We start from the raw sequence: 18,421 nt of genomic DNA, 5'->3' as shown, positions 1-18,421 counted from the left end.
AGCTGTCACCACAGAGACACTGTTTCTTTTCTAAAGGTCTCCCCTGACTAGGTCTATGGGAAGTCAAAGGTCATAGCATGATTTTACATTGTTATCATTTTCTTATTAAGACAAATTATGTGATATATATGATGATGATAATTGTAATGATCGGTTATAGTATTTGAAATAAAGCACAGCATTTAAATCAATATTTTTATTTTTAAGTACAAAATTTATATGTACAATAGTTCTCTAGCTATAAAAATTACCAACATTTTTCCTTAACCACCAGGTTTATTCATTATTGAGGTATAATTGCTGAGTTGGTGCTGGATATACGGTGGTCTATGTGACAATCAGCTTTGCTTTCCTCTTGGAGCTTATATTCCAATAGAGGAGACAAAAATATATGTAAGATGATAATAAAGTCATATAGTGATAACAGACTCTTAATAAATTATAATAGAGTGGTATACGTGCGACTGGATGGGCATTCTATTTAGGTGGACACGGGTCTTTTTTGAGAGGTGGCTTCTAAATTAGGATATGAATGATGAGACAGAAGGAGCACAAAACAAATCAATGGGAAAAGAATCCCAAGCAAAAAAAAAAAAAGCTTATGCAGAAATCCTAAGGCAGCAACTAGCCTGAAGTTAAGAAGATCTGGGTAATCAGTACACAGAGGGCAAGGGGAATTTGGTACAGGATGAGATATGGAAACTAGGCAGGGCCTTGATAAGAGGGGTTCTACTATTTTTTAACCTTTAAGTCCAAAAAGAACACGGGCATCACCATGACTCTATTGGAATAACAACTAAAAAAGTAATCTTTCTTGGGTTTATTGATGACTCTAGAAACTTAGTACCGAGACCTTTGCACATAGCTTCCATTTAACTTTTGTTATACCTATAGTAGAATATAATGTTTGCTGCCTGCTTACAATATTTTAGAATTAAATACCTGGATTTGTTTTATATTTATTCACCTTGCTCCACGTTGAAGAAGAAGAAAAAGTATGTGACAGCATGATAAGTCTGCCTGTGTAAGAACCTTATTACAATCATTTTCTTATTTCATTTATAGAATTTAATAACTGGAGGGACCAAAATGAGATTCCTCACCTTAAATATTTTTGATCTGTTGGGTAATTTTCCTAGTGTTAAAAGTAGGCTCAGATAGATAAACTAAATGTGTTACATACGTAAGGCAGAGTATTACTCACCTTAAAAAGAAGTCCTGACACATGGATGAAGCTGGAAAACATTATGCTGATTGCAATAAGTGAGTTACAAAAGGAACAAATATTATGTGATCCCACTTATATGAAATATTTACAAAATAGGCAAGTGTATAAAATTTATTAGTGGTTAACAGAGGCAGAAAGGAGGGGAAAATGAGAAGTCATTGCTTAGGGGGCACTGAGTTTCTGTTAAGGATGACAAAAATATTTAGAAATGGATAATACTGATTGTTGTACAACACAAATATCACTGAACTGTATGTGTAAAAATTGTTGACATGGCAAATGTTTTGTTATAAATATACTTGTCACAATTAAAAAAAAAAGAAAGAAAAAACAGCTAAAGTAGGTGGAAAACCAAATTTGGCCTTTAGGGTATGGTTTGCCAATCTCTGGTCTAAGGCAATCATGGTGAGGCAGAAGTCTTATTGACTTAATTATCTGCTGCAGCTATAACAGAAATAGCACAAGTGGACAGCTTTGACAAAGAGAAATTTATTTTGTCACAGTTTAGGATGATAGAACTCTGAATTCAAGGTGCTGGCTATGGGGGAAGGCTTCCTCTTCTGGCTCTAGAGGGAGGTCTTTTTGTCTCTCAGCTTCTGTTCCTTGGATATTTCATGCGGCATGGCTTTTATCTTCCCCCAACTCTATTTGCTTTGTTGCTTGCTCAATGTGTTCTTTTATATTTCAAAAGAAATTGATTTAAGACACACCCTGCGCTAATGAAAACCCTGTTGGCGTAGTGGTTCAGAGCTACTACTGCTAACCAAAAGGTTGACAGTTCGAATCCACTGAGCACTCCTTGAAAACTCTATGGAGCAGTTCTACTCTGTCCTGTAGGTTCGCTATGAGTCAGAATCCTCTTGAGGGCAACAGGTTAATCCGGGTTAAAAAAAAAAACAGCCTCAGTAACACAACAAAGAAAACACATTCCCAAATTGAATTATAATCACAGGTGTTGGGGTTAGGATTTATAACACCTATTTCTGGTGACACAATTCAGTCTATAACACCTGTTCTTCTCTTCCCTTTTAGTAATAGAACTCCCATTAAAGTACTAGCTAGACACATAACTAAGGAGACCTGGTGGCACCATGGTTAAATGCTTGGCTATGAAGCAAAGCTGCTCCACAGGAGAAAAATGTGGCAGTTGGCTTCCATAAAGACCACAACCCTGGAAACCGAAGGGTGAGTTCTACCCTGTCCTATAGGGTTGATATGTTTCAGAATCAACTGGATGGCAACAGGTTTTGCTTTGTTTTCTCCTTTTTTTTTTTTTTTAAGACATACTTTTTTACTGCCTAGCTAAAAGACTACATTTCCCAACATTCCATGTATCTAGGTGTGGCCACATGACTAAGTTCTGACCAATGAATTGTAAATGAAAGTCATAATATAAAGTAATTCTGTGAATGTGGAATTTTGGTGGAAATTCAAGCAGTGATGGTGGACCATGAGGATGTGTGTTAAGGTTAGCAGAAAAGCAAAACAGAAGGAGCCTGTAATCCTGATGTTGTGGAGCTGCCATACCAGCCCCATACAACTTGCCCCAGGCTTCCTTTATGTAAGAGGAAAATACATTTCTGTCTCCTTTAAGTCACTGTTAAAAAAAAAAAAAAGTATGCTCAGAATCTACATCTTCTGTTGCATGAGTTGTTCTGACTCTTCATGTACTATTACCTATCGATTAGATCTCACGCATTTTTTATCTGTTCTATGTATCCTCCAAGTTGTTGTTGTTGTTGTTAGGTGCCCTTGAGTCAGTTCCAACTCATAGCAACCCTATGCACAACAGAACAAAACACTGTCCAGTCCTGCGCCATCCTCAAAATCCTTACGCTTGAGTCCATTGTTGCAGCCACTGTGTCAATCCGTCTGGTTGGGGGTCTTCTCTTTTTCACTGATCCTCTACTTTACTAAGCCTGGTGTCCTTCTCCAGGGACTGCTCACTCCTAATATGTCCAAAGTATGTGAGACATAGTCTCGCCATCCTTGCCACCAAGGCTGCTACTTCCATGGGTGTTGATTGTGGATCTGAGTAAAACGAAATCCTTGACTTCAATCTTTTCTCCATTTATCATGATGTTGCTTATTGGTTCAGTTGTAAGGATTTTTGTTTTCTTTATGATGAGGCACAATTCATACTGAAGGTTGTGGTCTTCGATATTCATCAGTAAGTGCTTCAAGTCTCCTTCATGCTAGCAAGCAAGGTTGTGTCATCTGCAAATTGTGGGTTGTTAATAAGTCTTCATCAATCCTGATGCCCCATTCGTCTTCATATAGTCCAGCTTCTTATTTCATTTGCTCAGCATACAGATTGAATAAGAATGGTGAAAAGATACAACACTGATGCACACCTTTCCTGACTTTAAAACAAGCAATATCCCCTTGTTCTCTTCAAAGGACTGCCTCTTGATCTATGTACAGGTTCCTCATCAGCACAATTAAGTGTTCTGGAATTTTCATTCCTCAAAATGTTATCCGTGATTTGGTATGATCCACACAGTCAAATTCCTTTGCATAGTCAATAAAACCCAGGTAAATATCTTTCTGATATTCTCTGCTTTCAGCCAAGATCCATCTGACATCAGCAATAATGTGCCTAGTTCCATGTTCTCTTCTGACTCCCGCTTGAATTTCTGGCCGTTCTGTGTCAATGTATTGCTGCAGCCACTTTTGAATGCTCTTCAGCAAAATTTTACTTGTGTGTGATGTTAATGATATTATTCAATAAGTTCCGCATTCAGTTGGATCAGTTTTCTTTGGAATAGGCATAAATGTGGATCTATTCTAGTCACTTGGCCAGGTAATTGTCTTCCAGATTTCTTGGCATAGATGAATGAGCACTTCCAGCACTGCATCCATTTGTTGAAACATCTCAATTGGTATTCCCTCAATTCCTGGACCCTTGATTTTACCAATGCCTCCAGTGCAGCTTGGACCTCTTCCTCCAGTGCTGTCTATTCCTGATCATATGCTACCTCCTGATACAGTTGAACATAGGCCAGTTCTTTTTGGTAGAGGGACTGTGCATTCTATCCATCTTCATTTGATGCTTCCTGCACTGCTTACTATTTTCCCTGTAGAATCCTTCAATATTGCAACTCAAGGCTTAAAGTTTTTCTCCAGTCCTTTCAGCTTGAGAAATGCTCAGCATATTCTTCCTTTTTGGCTTTCTATGTCCAGCTCTTTGCGCATGTCATTATAATTCTTTACTTTGTCTTCTATAATCAACCTTTGAAGTCTTCTGTTCAGCTCTTTTACGTCATCATTTCTTCCTTTCCCTTTAGCTACTCAACATTCAAGAGCAACTTTCAGAATCCCTTCTGACATCCATTTTGGTCTTTTATTTCTTTTCTGTCTTTTTAATGACTTTTTGCTTTCTTTAGGTATGATGTCCTTGATGTCATTCCACAACTAGTCTGATATTCGTTCATTAATGTTCAGCGAGACAAATCTGTTCTTGAGATGGTCTCTAAATTCAGGTGGGATATACTCAAGGTCGTACTTTGGCTCTTGTGGACTTGTTCTAATTTTCTTCAGCTCCAACTTGAAATTGCATATCAGCAATTGATTGTCTGTTCCACAGTTGGCCCCTGGCCTTGTTCTGACTGATGATATTGAGCTTTTCCATTATCTCTTTCCACATATGTAGTTGATTTGATTCCTGTGTATTTCACTGGTGAGATCCAAGTGTATAGTTACTGTTTATGTTGTTGAAAAAAAGGAATTTACAATGAATAAGTCATTTCTCTTGAAAATTCTATCACACTATCCCTGACATCATTTCTATCAGCAAGGCCATATTTTCCAACTACCGATCCTTCTTCTTTGTTCCCAGCTTTCACATTCCAATCACCAGTATTTATCAATGCATGGTTGATCAATTTCAGCCTGCAGAAGATGGTGAAAATCTTTAACTTCTGCATCTTTGACCTTAGTGGTTTGTGGGTAAATTTGAAGAACAGTCATATTAACTGGTCTGGTAGGTGTATGGATATTATCCTATCACTGAGAACGTTATATTTCAGGATAGATCTTGAAATGTTCTTTTTGACAATAAATGCAACACCATTCTTCTTCCAGTTGTCATTCCCAGCATAGTAGACCATATGATTGTTCAACTCAAAATATTGCCAATACTCGTCCATTTCAGCTCACTAATGCCTAGGATATCAATGTTTTTGTGTTCCATTTAATTTTTGACAATTTCTAACTTTTCTAGATCCATGCTTTGTACATTCCATGTTTGGATTATTACTGGATGTTTGCGGCTGTTTCTTCCCATTCTGAGTCATGCCACATCATCAAATGAAGGTCTAGAAGGCTTGACTCCATCTTTGTCATTAAGGTTGACTCTGCTTTGAGGAGGCAGCTCTTCCCCAGTTGTATTTTGAGTGATTTCCAACCTGAGGGACTCATTTTCAGGCACTGTATTAGACAATGTTCTGCTGCTATTCATAAGGTTTTCACTGGCTAATTCTTTTTGGAAGTAGACCACCAGGTTCTTCTTCCTAGTTTGTCTTACCCTGGAAGCTCAGCTGGAACCTGTCCACCATGCGTGACCCTGCTGGTATTTGAATACCGGTGGCATAACCTCCAGCATCACAGCAACAGGGAGGCCCCCACAATACTATAGACTGACAAGCTCATGGTGGAGGGGGAGGCAGGATTAGTGGCAGTTATGTTAATAAGATAGGACTCAATCCACAAGTTTAGATTGTATCTTGAGTCAATCTCTTTTGAGATATAAGAGAGGGACTAGAGCAAAGGGGAAGAGGACATCACACCACCAAGAATGAAGAATGAGGATTGGAGCACATCCTTTGGACCTGGGGTTCCTGTGCTAAGAAGCTGTTAGACCAGGAGGAGATTGATGCCAAGGGTCTTCCCCCAGAACAGGCAGAGAGAGAAAGCCTTACCCTGGAGCTGGTGCCCTGATTTCAGATTTCTTGTCTCTAGACTGTGAGTTAAAGAATTTCTGTTTACTAAAGCCATCCACTTGTGGTATTTCTGTAATAACAGCACTAGATAACTAAGACAGAAGCTAAATGCTTAACTACTGTGTCACCAGGATTCCTATAGAGATTTGGGTTTCCTAATCTTAGCTTGTAAAATACATGATTACCTCTATATTAAAATTTGAAAATGTCACCACTACTCATGATAAAAATGTTTAATAAAGTGGAAATAGAAAGATACTTTAATTTGAAAAAAAGATATCCACCTAAAAAACTACCAGAAAAATCAAACTTAATTGGAAACATTAGATGAACATTCTATTTCATGGAGATAATTTAAGCCATCAAAAGAAAACTTCCAGACTCCCACAACTGTATCTATCACACTATGAGCATCCATTCACTTATATGCTGCCTTTTAACTGCTACTGTAAATGAAGTATCTGGGACCCTTGCCAAAGCAAATCAGTCTTTCTATATTTTACACGTGACTTTATCTCCTCACGGCTTACACAGGACTTTTGTCTAAGAATCTCCTTTGTCTATTATTTCATCCATATTTCCCTCTCTACTGGATCAGTTACATCATGAAAGAAGTAATCTGTTACTTCTCTCATTGTTAAAAATATTTTTTTGACTCCTCATGGATAGATGTTACTCCTTATTCCAAGACTCAGCTCTTGCATTTTGTAAGAGAATAGGCGTTTCTAACCCAGCATACACATTGTTATATTCCTGAACAGAAAGGGAAGTGAAAACATCTTCACATAGAATCTCAGGAGTAGTCATACAAGAAGGAGATTAAAAAAAAAAAAAAAAATTCCCAATTGATTGGGACCTCGCAATGCTGCCAGTGCTTAAGTACTCCAAACCACGTAAAAGTGTCTTGGATAATCATGCTGACTGAAACTTTTCAAATCCCCGGGAGGCAACTGAGAGGCAGTTCTACAGGTTCATGTTCTCTCAGGGAAACTTCTTTAAATTCCAGTTGGAAATAAAGGAGTACACCTTTGCTTCTCTGTGTTTTGTTCCATGACACCAAATTAGGAAGAGCACTTGAGAAGCAGTGGGGAATATTCTCTGCCTCGTGTGCCTGTGAGACTTTTTCTCTCTCTTAGATGTAGAAATAAGACTTGGAAATGGCATTCACATTTTATCCAGCCACTGAATGGACTTTTCTCAGTAAAAGAATAGGAGATTGCCATCGCCAGAATTTTCAAAAGGAACATGATATATGATGAGATTTATAAAGCAAATTTTTGTATTTCAGAATTATTTAATCATTAATATAAATTAGCATCAATTAATGTAGAGACAACTTGATTTTCTTTGTATAAAGAAGCTGCCTGAAGTAAAAGTGGACTCATGGATTTGAGAGCTACTAAAGGATTACAAAGGTAATTCAAAAGTTATATGCATTAAAAAAATTAGCATGCCTACACTGTGACCAAATAAAATAATTTCTATTTTTAAATTAATAAAAGAACAAGGGAAAGAGCTTATCAGTAAAAGCACTTGTCGGCCCTGTTCATGGTAAAGGGAGAATTAAGTGTTAAGTAAAAATGTTGACAAATCTTCTCTGTGTCTGTGGTCTGGGGTCTTGATCTCCTGTTGAATGTATTTATGTGTATTGTGTTATCTGATTCTATCAATAGGCATTCTTATTAGCTCAGAAGTGGAAACCAAGGATTTGAAGTAACTTGTTCCATGAGACATAACTAAATAGAAGAGCTTGGATTTGAATCCAAGCCTGTAAGAGTCTAAAGTTGATGTTCTTACTTATTTCACTTCATTGTCTCCCTTACATTTGTCCTAGGCTAAACTGACCACTGTTGGATCCTATATCTGTTGTAGAGTGATAACTTTCACTAAAGCCTTCTGCAACAGAGTTTTTTATGGTGACATATCAGAAAACAAAAAAGGGAAATTGGCTGCAAGCACTCAGGCTACAAACAAACCAAAATCCAAAGAAGGGTAATCAATGAGTGCTTTTTATACAATTTTGACAGGTGCTGATTCATTAAGAGTCAGGGTGTTTCAAACGGCTCTTCACAATCATTGGAATAAATAAAAAAAAAAAAAAAAATTTTTTTTTTTTTTTTTTAATTATTGCCTATGAGTAAATGACTTACAGACTATCATTGGTTAAAGGACAGACAAAGAACTAAGATCATGATTGGGAGGCATTTTCTTGTATCTCTTTTCTAACAATTTGGTCTGTTGGCTCAGGGGTCCTGGCTCTGTCATGTAATAATTGCTTTCTGTGGTGTGGGCTACCTGCGATATAGGGTAGATCTCCAACTCCCTTCCTGGGGCAAATTGTTCCTTACTTTCGTAAGCACTTCCTCAGTCCATTGAACAAGTTAGAGCACTCAGCCCTACCCCTTTGATACAATTTCTTAGTGTTTAAAGCGCTATGGATCCTGAGAAACAAATTGGCCTGTTGTGGTTATGGCCTTCTGTGGTTAGGTTAACCCTTTATTCTGCTGATAATCTTTATATTTTAATATGTGGCTGTCGACAGACCCAATGACCCTTTTGGGTTTGTTTTATGTTTTTGTTTTCCGGATAACCACTTGGAGCTAGATATGGAGCTATCTGTGCTGGCACAATTTAGGATTGCCTAGGTCCCTGGGAACGTAAGGAAAATGGCTGTTTAAAAGCAAACAGATGACATTAAACTGTAAATTTGTATATTCCTTAGTTTATTTGTCAATTCTAAGTGGCATTGAACAAAATCAATTTACTGATATAAGCCCCACAAGTATTTTATTCATCTCTTTAGCAAACATGTAATTCCATAAATGATTTGAGTGATAAATTTCTGTTATAGGTATAAAGGAGGACACGCTCATCCTTCAAAGCTGTGTCTACCTGTGGAAAATGAAGTCAGAAGTTGAAGTAATTATCTGGTTGAGTCATGGAAATGCTTTCTATGGGGAAAGCAGCTGGTTTACTGAGTGAGATAATAATAACCACAATCTGCAACACTTCTTTGCCATAAGCAAGGCTTTCACATTTTCAGAATTAGCCCTCATCGTAGTCTTATGAGATGCTTAGGTAAGCAATGCATGAACTATTTTACAATAATGTTATATAATTGGGAAACAAATAAACCGTGAGGACTTGCACTTGGTCGTATTGAGTCACATTGTTTAAGTAATTGGTTAAGAATTAATAAAGTCTTAATTAATTAAAGAATTAATAAAGACCGGCTTATGTTGAATATGTTTTTTCTATTCTTTACTTCTATGGTTGTTGCCCTTTGCATAAGAATTTAATGTGTATGTGTGTATATACATAGTCGGGCCAATACCTTCTGGTTATAAATCATGTGGAGTTTCTTTTCCCCGAGGTGCCTAATTTAAACATGAACAAATGAGTCAGAAGGTTTTAACCTTGAGAGGTGTGTGGAGACTGTAGAAAGGCCATCCTCACTCTGAAGTTCTCCCAGAAAAGAAACATTCTCACCGCTTTCTCTATGGATCCAGTGGAATGCATGTTGGCTGTGGAGACAGAAAATCCCAGATCTACCTTTTGTTAGTTTCTAGAACTCTCAAACCATAACTTAGCTAATAGTAAACTAGGGGTAATAAGACCTCACATGGACAGTATCCTAGACTCTAGGCACTGAGCAATTTCTTTTTTCCTTGCATTATTTCACTCAGTCATCAGCAGAACACTTTGAAGTAGGTATTATTATTTTTGTCAGCTTCTGTTTACATTTTAAAATGATGACTAAAACAAAAGCAAAGACAAACCAAAACTTAATGCATCCTTATTTGTGTTAAGCATATAGTTAGGGAATGTTCCATTGGCCTTTATTTTTGATAAGAAATGAATTAATTCATCTTAAAGGCCCAGTTCAGCTCAGATTTTTAAAGAAACATTTGGGGAAGTAGGCATGATTTCCAATTGCCTGTTAAAATGCATGTTCTTTTATTTGTAGGTAAGGCAGTCTCCTGGAGAGAGATGGATTTCCCTTGCAAGTCATTCTGGTTCCCATCCCATGTCAATGGGAGGCATAACTAAAACATTATAGTCTTCCTTTCCTCAGAGCTTGGATGTGCTTCAGAATCCTCCTCAACATTTCACTCTAGGTAGCTACTACTAACAAGTCAAAGCTGGCACCCACTTTAAAAACTATTTGTCATCCCTACCACACGTGAATGTTTTCATTCCCACATATTGAAAGTCTGACTGTTTAAAGAGTTCAACCTCAGTTCTGATTGATGGCTCAAGAAATTTCTAATTTTGTATTTTTAACAACAACAAAGCACTTAAAATAATTTTACTCATGGATTCACCAATACTTTAATGACTACACTAATATCATAAACTAGTTTGAGACAAATGTTTCTCAGCATTTCAGATTCTACATGGTCACTGTGGTAGCTTCCACCTTTTCCTCTGAAATATGCAAAACAAAAGCTTTGTAACTGAGTTCATCCTCTTGGGTCTTTCATGGAACCCAAGTGTTCAAAAAATAGGATTTGTTGTATTTTTGTTCTGCTACATGGCAACTGTTGGGGCCAATTTGCTAGTTGTGGTGACCATCGTCAGCAGTCCGACACTCCTGAGATCCCCCATGTACTTCTTTCTGGCCTTCCTGTCCTTCCTGGATGCCTGCTATTCCTCTGCATTTGCCCCAAAGATGATTGTAGACTCCCTCTATGAGAGGAAAACCATCTCCTTCAAGGGCTGTATGACCCAGGTCTTTGCTGATCACTTCTTTGCTGGAGTGGAGGTGACTGTCCTGACCGCCATGGCCTATGACCGCTATGTGGCCATTTGCAAGCCATTGCACTACCTCTGTATCATGAACTGGAAGCTCTGTGGCATTCTGATGGGGGTAGCCTGGACAGGGGGCTTCTTGCATTCTGTGATACAACTTGTCTTTACTTTCCAGCTGCCCTTCTGTGGCCCCAATGTTATCGATCACTTCCTATGTGATTTGAACCCATTATTGAAGCTTGCCTGCACTGACACTCGCATCAGCGGCTTCTTGGTGGTTGCCAATAGTGGGTTTATCTGCATCATAATCTTCTCCTTGTTGCTTATCTCCTGTTTTGTGATCTTGTTCTCGCTAAGAACTTATAACTCTGAAGGGCGGCGGAAAGCTGTCTCCACCTGTGGATCTCACATTGCTGTCGTGGTTTTATTTTTCGTCCCATGCATAATTATCTATGCCAGACCTCCATCTACTTTCTCCTTCGACAAGACGGTGGCCATAGTTTACACCTTCATAACTCCCTTGCTCAATCCTTTGATTTACACTTTCAGGAACAAGGAAGTGAAAAGTGCCATGAGGACATTATGGACCAGATTGGTGGTGGTTTCTGATGAAAAATAAAACATTAAACTTAAAAATTTAAATTTCAACACGAAAGAATTCAAAGTGGGCTTAACAAATTACTTTATTGGGGTGGGAACTTGTAGGTCAAAAAGTAATGTAATGCCACAGAAAAATACTGATGGGTAGGTCAGGAAATGCTATTACCACCCTCGGATCACTCATATCTGGGAGTTGGCAGCTCAGTATCTTTATAGGTAATTTAAAGAGAGTTGAATTTTATGTTTGTTTAGAATATAGTAAGGAAAAGAAATCACTAAAAAGAGGAATCATATTATCTACTAAACTTCTTGCAATGCACACCATACTTTGAAAAGCCCTAAGGAGAGTAGAAAAAAAATCTTAGATATCAGCAATAAGAACTTCATGAAACTATTTTAACTGGAAAAAAAGTTCACTTTTAGGGTCCTTATCCTGGTTAAGCCGCTCTGGTGGCACAGTAGGCAACCCCTTAGCTGCTGACATAAAGTGTGGTGGTTCAAAGCCACCACCTACTCTACATCAGAAAGATGTGGCAGTCTGCTTTCCTTATAAATATCACAAGTCTAGAAACCTTCTGAGTCCAAACTCAGGGGTTGGCAATGGTTTTTATTGTTGTTTGTTGCTGTTGTTGTTTTTTTAAGAATCATTGCTTCCTAGCTAAAAGAGATTCTCCAGCATCCAATGTAGTTAGGTGTGATCATGTGAACAAATTATGGTGAATAAAATGTAAATGAAAGTGGTATATTAAATGGTAAATCTGTAAATGTGGAATTGTGGTGGGAATTCAGGCAGCCGTCTTGGACTATGAGGAAGTGTGTTAAGGTTAGTGGAAAAGCAAGACTGAAGGATCCTAAAACCCTAATGTTGTAGAGTTGTAATAGCAGCCCCATACTACTTGGCTCAGACTTCCTATATGTAAGAGGTAAATAAATTTCCAACTTGTTTAAGTTACTGCTAAAAAATAAAGTAATATCAGAATCTACATCATCTATCACAGTTATGAGCTGTTCTGTTCATTAATGATGCAATATTCCAAGTTCATTTGTTCTGTTAAATTTCTTATAGTTCTATAGGATCTCCAAATTAGTTCACATTAAATAGCCTTTACCCATTAAACATGTTATTTAACAGCTCAATGTCTGACTTTTTTTTTTTTTTTTTGACACCCTGACATCTGAAACAAATCTTGGTCGTACTGTTTTGTTATGGAGACTTGTTGTTACTAATACCATCTGGTAAATTATATGATCACCTCTGTATTAGAATTTGAAAAATTCTCAACTGTTTATGATACTGAAGTTTAGTAAAGTAGGAATTGAAAGATACTTCAATTTGAAGAAAGTATCTGCTTAAAAAATTACAAGTATCAAACTTAATGGGAAGCACTGATGTACTTTCTCCCTATTTCAATGAAATAATTTAAATTATCAAAAGGGAAATTCCAGACTCCTACAGCTATATCTATCAGTCTGACAGCATCCATTCACTTATATGCTACCTTTTAAGTGCTACTGTAAGTGAAGTACTGTAACCCATACCGAAGACACCCAGTCTCTCTTTACTTTTACATGGGAACTCATCTCACTGCTTTCACAAGGACTCTTGCCTAAGGATCTCTTCTGACTCTTATTTCTTCCATGTTTCCCTCTCTACTGGATCAGTTACATCATCAAAGAAGCAATCCATTACCTCTCACATCGTTAAAAATATTTTCTTGACTCTGCTTCCTTTGTATCTAATATCCCATTTCATTCTCTCTCCTTGAAAGGAAAAATAAATGGGATCTCTAAAATGCCCAGCTCTGGGCAAGCAGAACCCTGTCCCTGCTTCCATGCTTTGGAGTGCCTGCTGCAAAATGTCCAAAATTCTCCAGTGCCTGTGACGGGGAAGTCTGTAGTGCCTTCTGGGTAGAGCATCCCAACTTGGACATGACTCTATGGACCCCTGACTACTTCTACTTTTAACATTGCTCTTCCATACTCTTTCCCATCTGTGGAGTCAATCAGAATTCTCCAGGAGCTCTTATTCTGCCCCAGTCAAGTTATGATTGGTCCTGGGGCTGGGACCCCAGTTCTAGTTACATGGTCTGGCATGCAAATGGCTTCAGCAGGCTGGATCTTTGTTTACTTATTTTTTCAACAGGATTGCACTACTTTGAGTTACCAGAGTGGTGCTGACATGCTCAGTTCAGGGGACACAAGTTCAGTGCTCTGGGATAAAAATAGTCCCCTGCTGATCCTTGGCCTTGGGCCCTTTGTGTGGGCCCTTATCAAGCTCTCATCTGTCTGTGCTCTGACTGAGGGTGTTGAGAGTGGAGGAAGACATCCTTTACCCTGAGTGTCCATCTTCATGGTACCTAACAAGGTCATCCAGTCTTTCCACAGACTCCAGGGCCTGTATCAGGCAGCTCTCTGTGGATTTCTATCCTTGAATCACAAGGAATGTATTCATGTCAATCAGTTCTTCTGGTCGGGGCAAACCTCTAAAATTTTAATAAAAAGAAAGCAACCCTTGTTCTTTGTTCCCATAGGTGCTTGATGTGAAGGTGATTCTGGCCCTTAACTTTTCTGATGAATCTCTTCAATTTTACATCCTTTGTGGGCTAAAAATTACCCTAGAAGTAGGTGGAGTAAAATGTTTAGATACTGAATGGAATAACAAAGTGTTTGGTTTGGCCCCTTTCTGAAGCGGACTGATGGGGGATCTCCAGGTTTTCCCTCAAACTTCAATCACAATGCTACATTTCATTAGAGTAAACTGATCTGTCATTCATTCTTTTCATATAACATATAAGAAGAGAAGAAAATATTAAACAAGCAAAACAACAAAGCCCAGTTACTGTCGAGTTGATTCTGACTCATGGGGACCCCATGTGTGTCAGAGGAAAGCTATGCCTCATAGGGCTTTCAAGTACTAATTTTTTGGAAGTAGATGGCCAGGACCATGTTCTGAGGAGGCTCAAGGTGGACATTAACATTCTCCCTTTTGGTTAACAGGTGTGTGCATTAACGATTTGTACCACCCAGGGACGGAAATCAGGCTTTTACTTTTAAAGTCATGGAATATCAAGATCAGGTATGTAGAGAAAAAGATAACATTTGGATTAATCTACATAGTTCTGCATATTTGTATATGAAATATGTTATTCCTTAATAAGCACTCATTGCTACACCAGCCCAAGAACAGTACATACTATCCTCATGTATAGATGCTGTGCCTGATACCAGAACTGAGCTCTTGCATTTAGTAAGAACATAGGTGTTTCCATTCCAGCATACACATTGATATATTCCTGAACAGAAAGGGAAGTGAAAACATCTTCACATAGATTCTCAGGAGTAGTTATAAAAGAAGGAGATTAAAAAAAAAAAATTCGCAATTGATTTGGGACGTCGCAATTCTGCCAATGCTTATGTACTTCAAACCACGTAAAAGTGTCTTGGATAATTATGCCGACTGAAACTTTTCAAACCCCTGGGAGGCAACTGAGAGGCAGTTCTACAGGTTCATGTCCTCTCAGGGAAACCTCTTTAAATTCCAGTTGGAAATAAAGGAGGAAACTTTTGCTTCTCTGTGTTTTGTTCCATGACACCAAATTGGAAACAGCGCTTGAGAAGCAGTGGGGAACATTCTCTGCCTCGTGTGCCTGTGAGACTTACTCTCTCTCTTAGATGTAGAAATAAGACTTGGAAATGGCATTCACATTTTATCCAGCCACTGAACGGACTTCTCTCCGTAAAGAATAGGAGTTGACAACAAAGAATTTTCAAAAAAACATGATATATGGTGAGATTTATAATTCACATTTTTGCATTTTCAGCATTATTTAATCATTAATATAAATTGGCATCAATTAATTTACAGATGACTTGATTTTCTTTGTATAAAGAAGCTGCCTGAACTAGAAGTCGACTCGTGGGTTTGAGGGCTACTAAAGGATTACAAAGGTCATTCACCAGTGCTATGCATTAAAAAAATTGGCATACCTACACTATGACCAAATAAAATAATTTCCCTTTTTAAATTAATAAAAGAAAGAGTCAGAGTTTATCAGTAAAAACATTTGTCAGCCCTGCTCATGGTAAAGGGGGAATTAAGTGTAAGTACAAATGTTGACATTTCTTCTCTGTGTCAGTGGTCTGGGGGCTTGATCTCCTGTTGAATGTATTTATGAGTATTGTGTTATCTGATTCTATCAATAGGCATTCTTATTAGCTCACTTTTCAGAGGTGGAAACCATGGATTTGAAGTAACTTGTTCCATGAGACATAACTAAATAGAAGAGCTTAGATATGAACCCAAGCCTGTATGAGTCTGGAGCTGATGTTCTTACTTATTTCACTTCATTGTCTCTCTTACTTTTGTCCTAGGCTAAAATGACCACTGTTGAATCCTATATCTGTTGTAGAGTGATAACTTTCACTAAAGCCTTCTGTGACAGAGTTTTTTTATTGTGACATATCAGAAAACAAAAAAGGGAAATTGTCTGCAAGCACTCAGGCTACAAACAAACCAAAATCCAAAGAAGGATAATCAATAAGTGCTTTTTATACAATTTTGACAGGTGCGGATTCATTATGAGTAATAGTGTTTCAAGGGGCTCTTCACAGTCATTGGTATAATTGCCTACGAGAAAATTACTTAGAGACTATCTTTGGTTTAAGTTAATACAAAGAACTAAGATGAAGATTGGATGACCTTTTCTTGTTTATCTTTTCTAACAGTTTGGTCTATTGGCTCAGGGGTCCAGGGTCTGTCATATGATAATTGCTGTCTATGATGTGGGCTATGTGTGATATTGGGTAGATCTCTAACTCGTTCCCTGGGGTAAATTGTCACTTAGTTTTGGTAGGCACTTCCACAGTCCATTGAACAAGTTAGAGCACTCAGTCCTACCCCTTTGATACAGTTTCTTAGTGTTTGAAGCCCTATGTATCCTGAGAAATAAATTGGCTTGTTGTGGTTATAGCCTTCTGCGGTTAGGTTAACCCTTTATTCTATTGATAATCTTTATAATTTAAGATATGTTTGTTGACAGACCCAATGACCCTTTTGGGTTTGTTTTATGTTTTTATTTTGTTTGTTTCTGGGTAACAGCTTGCATCTGGATATGGAGTTAACAGTGCTGGCAGAATTTAGGATTGCCTAGGTCCATGGGGACGTAAGGAAAATGGCTGTTTAAAAGCAAACAGATGACATTAACCTGTAAAATTGTATATTCATTAGTTTTATTTGTCAATTCTAAGTGGCATTCAACAAAATCAGTTTATTGATATAAGCCCCACAAGTATTTTATTCATCTCTTTAGCAAACATATAATTATAGAAATGATTTGAGTGATAAATTTCTATTACAGGCACAAACAAGGATACTGTCATCTTTCAAAGCTGTGTCTACCTATGGAAAATGAAGTCAGAAGTTGAAATAATTATCTGATTGAGTCATGGAAATGCTTTCTATGGGGAAAGCAGCTGGTTTATTGAGTGAGATAATAATAACCACAGGTTGCAACAACAGTTCTTTGCCGTAAGCAACGCTTTCACATTCTCAGAATTGGCCCTCATCATAGTCTTGTGAGATGCTTAGGTAAGCAAAGTATGAACTATTTTACAATAATGTTATATAATCTTGAAATGATTATACCTTGAGGAGTTGAACTTGATCATGTTATGTCACATCATTTAAAGAATTGGTTAAGAATTAATAAAGTCTTCGGACTGGCTTATGTTGAATATGTTGCTTCTATTCTTCACTTCCATGGTCGTTGCCCTTTGTATATGTATTTGATATATACATATATGGTAGGGCCATTACCTTCTGATTATAAATCATGTGGAGTTTCTTTTCACTGAGGTGTCTAATTTAAACATGAACAAATGAATCAGAAGGTTTTAACCTTGAGAGCTGTGTGGAGACTGTACAAAGGCCATCCTTGCTCTGAAGTTCTCCCAGAAAAGAAAAGTTCTCACTACTCATTATTGATCCAGTGGAATGGACTTTGGCTTTGGAGCCAGAAAATCCCAGATATACCTTTTGTTAATTTTTCAACTTGACCTCCCAAACTAGGGTTATTAAAAAAATAAAATCTAACGTGGACTGTATCCCAGAAACTAGGCACTGAGAAATTGCTTTCCTCGCGTTATTTCACTTAGTCATCAACAGAACATTTTAAAGTAGGTATTATTATTTTTGTCAGGTTCAGTTTTCATTTTAAAATGATGAATTAAAAAAAACAACACTTAATATATACTCATTTTCTTTAAGCATATAGTTAGGCACTTTTTCCATTGGTCTTTATTTTTCATACGGAATGAAGGAATTCATCTTAAAGGCCCTGTTCAGCTCAAACTTTTAAAGAAACATTTGGGGGAGTAGTCATGATTTCCAAATGTCTCTTAAAATTCATGTTAGCTGTTCTTTTATTTGCAGGTAATACAGTCTCCTGTAGAGAGATGCATTTCCCATTCAAGTCATCCTGGTTCCCATGCCATGTCAATGGGAGGCATAACTAATACACTATTCCCCTCCTTTTCTCAGAGCTTGGGTGTGCTTCAGAATCCTCCTCAACATTTCACTCTAGGTAGCCACACCTAACAGGTCAAAGCTGGCACCCACTTTAAAAGCCATTTGTCATCCCTACCACATATGAATGTTTCCATACCTACATACTGAAATTCTGACTTTTTTAAAGAGTTTAACCTCAATTCTGGCTGATGGCTCAAGAAATTTCTAATTTTGTATTTTTAACAACAACAAAGTACTTAAAATAATTTTACTTATGGACTCACCAATACTTTGATGACTACGTTAATATCATAAACTGGTTTGAGACAAATATGTTTCTCATCATTTCAGATTCTACATGGTCACTGTGGTAGCTTCCACCTTTTCCTCTGAAAT

The 18,421-nt window shown here is 37.6% G+C and overlaps 1 protein-coding gene across 1 annotated transcript; it reads left to right on the top strand.

Moving 5' to 3' along the window:
- The first annotated feature begins 10,603 nt into the window (after positions 1-10,603).
- Positions 10,604-11,539, top strand: LOC126079813 (olfactory receptor 4C15-like). Its single transcript, XM_049891186.1, has one exon. It carries the CDS (start codon positions 10,604-10,606, stop codon positions 11,537-11,539), a length of 936 nt encoding a protein of 311 aa, XP_049747143.1.
- The last annotated feature ends 6,882 nt before the right edge of the window (positions 11,540-18,421 follow it).

Source organism: Elephas maximus, chromosome 7 (genome assembly GCF_024166365.1).
Source record: "Elephas maximus indicus isolate mEleMax1 chromosome 7, mEleMax1 primary haplotype, whole genome shotgun sequence".
In the NCBI taxonomy this organism is placed as follows: Eukaryota; Metazoa; Chordata; class Mammalia; order Proboscidea; family Elephantidae; genus Elephas; species Elephas maximus.
The sequence above is the reverse complement of the archived record's forward strand: the minus strand, read 5'-3'. Positions and strand labels throughout refer to the sequence as shown.

What these genes read in the sequence shown, in the direction of transcription:
- LOC126079813 (XM_049891186.1), top strand. Translation starts at nt 10,604, where the DNA reads ATGCAAAACAAAAGCTTTGTAACTGAGTTCATCCTCTTGGGTCTTTCA.